At 50.4% G+C, this 5,000-nt stretch overlaps 1 protein-coding gene across 1 annotated transcript in view; it reads left to right on the forward strand.

Annotated features, from left to right (window-relative positions):
* Nucleotides 1–133: 133 nt before the first annotated feature.
* Nucleotides 134–5,000, forward strand: part of vipr2 (vasoactive intestinal peptide receptor 2) — a gene marked incomplete at its 5' end in the record, with an annotated part of 20,757 nt that continues 15,890 nt past the window's right edge. The window contains one exon of the mRNA XM_084475549.1: nt 134–253. Coding sequence (XP_084331675.1) covers nt 134–253 — 120 coding nt within the window. The remainder of the gene's footprint in view (nt 254–5,000) is intronic.

Here is a 5,000-nt window from a genome sequence, read left to right on the forward strand (position 1 = left end):
GGCTCTCCCTTTGTTAAATGGACACATTTTGTCTCTCGCACCTCTTTCACAAAGAAAGTCCATACTTGGTCCCTCAGAATAAATCATTCTCTCTCTCTCTCTCTCTCTCTCTCTCTCTCTCTCTCTCTCTCTCTCTCTCTCTCTCTCTCTCTCAGGTACCATCAGTAGGAACTGCACAGAGGCGGGCTGGTCAGACACCTATCCCAGCCTCTACAGCGTTTGCTGGTCGGACGACTCAGAGACGCCCAACAAGGTAGAGAGTGTTGTTTGTGTATGTGTGTGTGTGTGTGTGTGTGTGTGTGTGTGTGTGTGTGTGTGTGTGTCTATGTGTGTGTGTGTGTGTGTGTGTCTATGTGTGTGTGTATGTGTGATAGTCTGTTTGTGTCTATGTGTGTGTCTGTGTGTGTGTGTGTGTGTGTGCGTGTGTGCATGCATGCATGCGTGTGAGTGTGTGTGTGTGTGTGTGTGTGTGCATGCATGTGTGTGTGAGTGCGTGTGTATGTGCGGGCGTGTGCCCCTGTGTGCTCATGGGTGCGGGTGACAGAGAACTGAGCGGGGAGAGGGAAGGGGGGAGGAAACGAGAGGACGAGAGATAAACCAGAGAGAGAGAGAAAGAGAGAGAGCAGAGGAGGAGATGAAAGGCTCGTAGGCTCGTACACACCGAGACGCGCCGGCCTTACGCCTCTTGCCCGCTGTACACGTCCGTCGATGGATCTCATTAACTTTGCACGGGACGCTCCCGAAATGCATTGTGGGTCCGTCCGTCAAGTCGGCTCCGTCCGAGGAAGGGTTGGAGGGAGGGAGGGAGGGAGAGAGGAGGGGGGAGGGAGGGAGGGAGGGAGGGAGGGCGAGCGGGCCCCCAGCAGGGGCCCCCAGCAGGCACCAGTTGCTCTCCCCTCTCTGCTCCTCCGCTTCCTGGAACCCCCGCTGAGACCTGGTCAAATCACTCTCCCCCCCCTGCCTCCCCCCCTGCCTCCCCCCTCACCCTAACCCTGACCGGGTGTGTGTGAGAGAGTGAGTTGATTAAACCTTGTTTATTTTGAGGGAAAGTGTGGGTATGTGTGTGTGTGTGTGTGTGTGTGTGTGTGGGTGTGGGTGTGTATATGTCCACATATGTGTGTGTGTGTGTGTGTGTGTGTGTGTGTGTGTGTGTGTATCCATGTGTGTGTGTCTGTGTGTGTATGTGTGTGTATCCACGTGTGTGTGTCTGTGTGTGTGTATGTGTGTGTATCCACGTGTGTGTGTGTGTGTGTCTGTGTGTGTGTGTGTGTGTGTGTGTGCACATGTGTGTGTGCACATGTGTGTGTCTGTGTCCACATCTGTGTGTGTGTGTGTGTGGGTGTCCACATTTGTGTGTGTGTGTCCACGTTTGTGTATGTATCTGTGTCCATCTGTGTGTGTGTGTGTGTGTGTGTGTATGTATCTGTATGTGTGTGTGTGTGTGTGTGTGTGTATGTATCTGTATGTGTGTGTGTGTGTGTGTGTGTGTGTGTTTGTGTGTCAGCCCATGCGTGAGACCGTGCTTCCGTGTGCTTCCACTCTGTGGGCATGAGGGTGCGCTCTGAGCCTCCCAGGGTCCCTCGCGGTGGGGCAATCCAAACACTCATGACCCCCCAGGTCTCCTCAAACGCTCCCACAACAAATCACAGAGCCACCAGAGACAAGATGGCCGACTGATGAATGAGGTCCCTGCCTCTGATCCCACCAATCAGCCCAGTCTGCTGACTGGGACCATCCCATAACCCTCATCGCCCCACCACCCCCATCACCCCCACCACCCCCATCGCCCCCATCACCCCCATCACATTTACGTTTACATTCAGGGCGTTTAGCAGACACTTTTATCCAAAGCAACTTACAACAAGTACATTTGTCGGAAGAAAGAGAAACAACAATATTTCTCTGTCGGTACATTAAGGATGTTCATAGAACCAAGTGCCAAGCACTAACCATCACTAGGTTAACCTGTTCCCCGTACACAACAAAGATAGGTAGGGTAAGACGCTACACAATGCTAAGTACTATTTTTAAGTTCCAGGACGTAGAGCATACAATAAGTGCGTACTTTAAGTGCCAGGACGTACAACATACAATAGAATGGAGGGGGGAGGAGGGGAGAGGAGGGGGGAGGGTACATTAATGCCTCTTTCACACTACCTCCGCCCGTCGACGGATGGGGGCTTTTTGACGTATCCGTGTGTTTTCCCGGGTTGTATTACAAAGGCGATTTTGTTGGACAGTGCACTTGCGTATATTTGCATAACGCAATCTGATTGGCCGACGGATCCGTCGCTGCCTGAAAACTTAAACTTTTCCTCGACTTTTGGACGCAAGAGACGGAGCCGACGATACGGACGGACCCACAATGCATTTCGGGAGTGTCCCATGCAAAGGCAATGAGATCCATGTGCCAGGACGTAACCAAGCCCCACCCGCCCACACCACCACCCCCACCCGCCCACACCACCACCCCACCCTCTCTCCCAGACGTCCACATTAGAGACTGTAATCCCGCTCTGCCCCTGACCACAGTAGGCGGCCTCAGATCCCCCCCAGAGCCTCCGTGGGGGGGGATCACCCACCGCAATTACTGTCGGGATTGCGCCGCGTATGAATAAAACGCTTTTGCTCCAAATAGTTTATAATGTTGAGTCCGGGAGGATCAGGGTTTGATTGGGGCCGGGGCCCTCGGGGAGAGGGGATGGTTGTTGTGTCGTGACCCTCTGAGGGCGAATCGTACTCAGAGATGTATTTAACGGTTCAGGGTCAATCTCGTCTGTTGATATGGAGTCTAATTGGTGCAGGCGACCTCTGACCCTCTGGATGAAAACGACCAACAGGTCCCTGCTGTTTGCTTTTGTTTCTCATCGCGGATCAGAACGATGGCTTCACAATAAAAGCCCTTTTCTGCCCTAAATTCCACTACCAGCGTCCCCTATGTTCACCTTTAAAAGATAACTATTTTTGTTGGGAGGGCTTAAGCTGTAAACCTTCTAGAACATACCTCCGCACATCCTGTGTTGTTAGAGAGCTCTGCGTGTCTTCACTGCCGGGCTTAGAGGTCTCACCAGAGTCTACGGCCCCCCCGCTCTGGTCCCCACCAGACCGGGGGAGACGAGGTCTTAATATGACACGGCTGAACACCTGACCTACTGACGCTCTACTAGAGGAGTCTCTCAAATACTGTGTGTTTGTCTAGGGGTCACTGTGTGTTTGTCTGAGCAGTGCTTGTGTGTGTGTGTGTGTGTGTGTGTGTGTGTGTGTGTGTGTGTATGTGTGTCTAGGGATCACTGTGAATTTGTCTGAGCAGTGCTTGTGTGTGTGTGTATATGTGTGTGTGTGTGCGCGTGTGCGCGTGTGCGCGTGTGCGTGTGTGCGTGGCCACATACGTGTGCATGTGTGTGTTCATGCAACAATGTCTACATGTGACATATGGCCACTTCCTGTTGCCCTGAGGTGTCCCCACCCTCATGCCTGACTGGAATGATTGCGGGGGCTTACTGCTAGATCTTTACGTTGCTTAAGTTACATTCCGGGCCTTTCCCGAGCTTCCATTCCCATTAAACCGTCTGGTAACACGGGCTCCAGGAGAATGTGCAGGGCTGCTATCATAACTGGGCCGTGAGCGATCGTCACTCCCCCTTGCCGGTGGGTTCTCCTCTGCGTCTAAATAAAGTCAGGACTGTACACAACCGTAGCGCCTGTGCTAGGTTATAGCGCAGTGGTTCTGCGCCTAGCAACAGTCGCTACCGCACAAAAACATAGGCATGGTTCTTAAAGGTTAGCGGTTAGCGTAGCGGCAGGAATACAAGGTCAGCGAAAGGTTAGCCTGCAGTTAGTGATATGTCCCTACAAAGTAGAGATACAGATTATGTGGAGGGATATATATATATATATATATAAATGTATATTTTCAGAACCAATTAAAGTGATTCAAAATGATCAATTCCTCCTACCCACCCTTCACCCACACAGCATGTGGTGAAGTCAAAAAATCCGCCATTCAAACGCACACAAATCCTGAACCTAATGAGGCAATCCACGGAGTAAATATAGTGAGAAATATTGGCACATAGGAAACTTTATATAATATGATATGATACCAACAATATCACATAGATTATTTGATGGTAATGGTTAGTCTATTATTACAAAATGAAGAACACAATGTATATATATTTTTCAATTATGATTCATATTTTTGCATAATAAATAATAATAACAAGAGGTATCCACAGATACGCTGTGAATACCTAATCATTTAGATTAAGTAAGTTAAGAGAGACAGCGAGTACAAATAAACAGAAGCCATGTTTTTGTTAATTCAATCCTGTGTGCGTCATGTGTAAGAACGTGTGTGTATGAGTTTGTGTGCGTGCGTGTGTGTGTGTGTGTGTTTGCGTGTCCTTGTGTGTCTTTGTCAAGGCCGGTTAACAATGATCAGTGTCACATCTGCTCTGAACACACACACACACACACACACACACACACACACGCAGACGCACAATGAGAATAGCCAGGGTCCCCAGGTGTGAGTGTGTCCCCGTGTGTCTCTGTGGCGCCGTTGTCTGCTTCCTGTTGGAACGAGTTCCTCTCCATCTGGAGTCCTCCGAGATGCCACCGCTGGAAAACCTCCGCTCTCCACTCACTACTCACTCACTACGCACTCACTACTCACTCACTACTCATTCACTACTCACTCACTACTCACTCAGCACACCGCTGGCCTGCACTATGAGACACTGAGACGTGTACAGTAGTGGAGGGATGGATAGGACACACACACACACACACATGTTGACACACACACGCACACACACACGTTGACATGCACACACACACACACACACACACACACACACACACACACATACACTCACACACACATTGACATGCACCATAGCACACATGGATCCTCACATCTGTCAACCATGTCAACCATGTCACCAGGTCATGCTCACACAGACACAGACACAGTCAGACAAACACACGCGCATTCA

The sequence above is a fragment of the Micromesistius poutassou genome (genome assembly GCF_964030765.1).
Source record: "Micromesistius poutassou genome assembly, chromosome: 11".
NCBI lineage: Eukaryota > Metazoa > Chordata > Actinopteri > Gadiformes > Gadidae > Micromesistius > Micromesistius poutassou.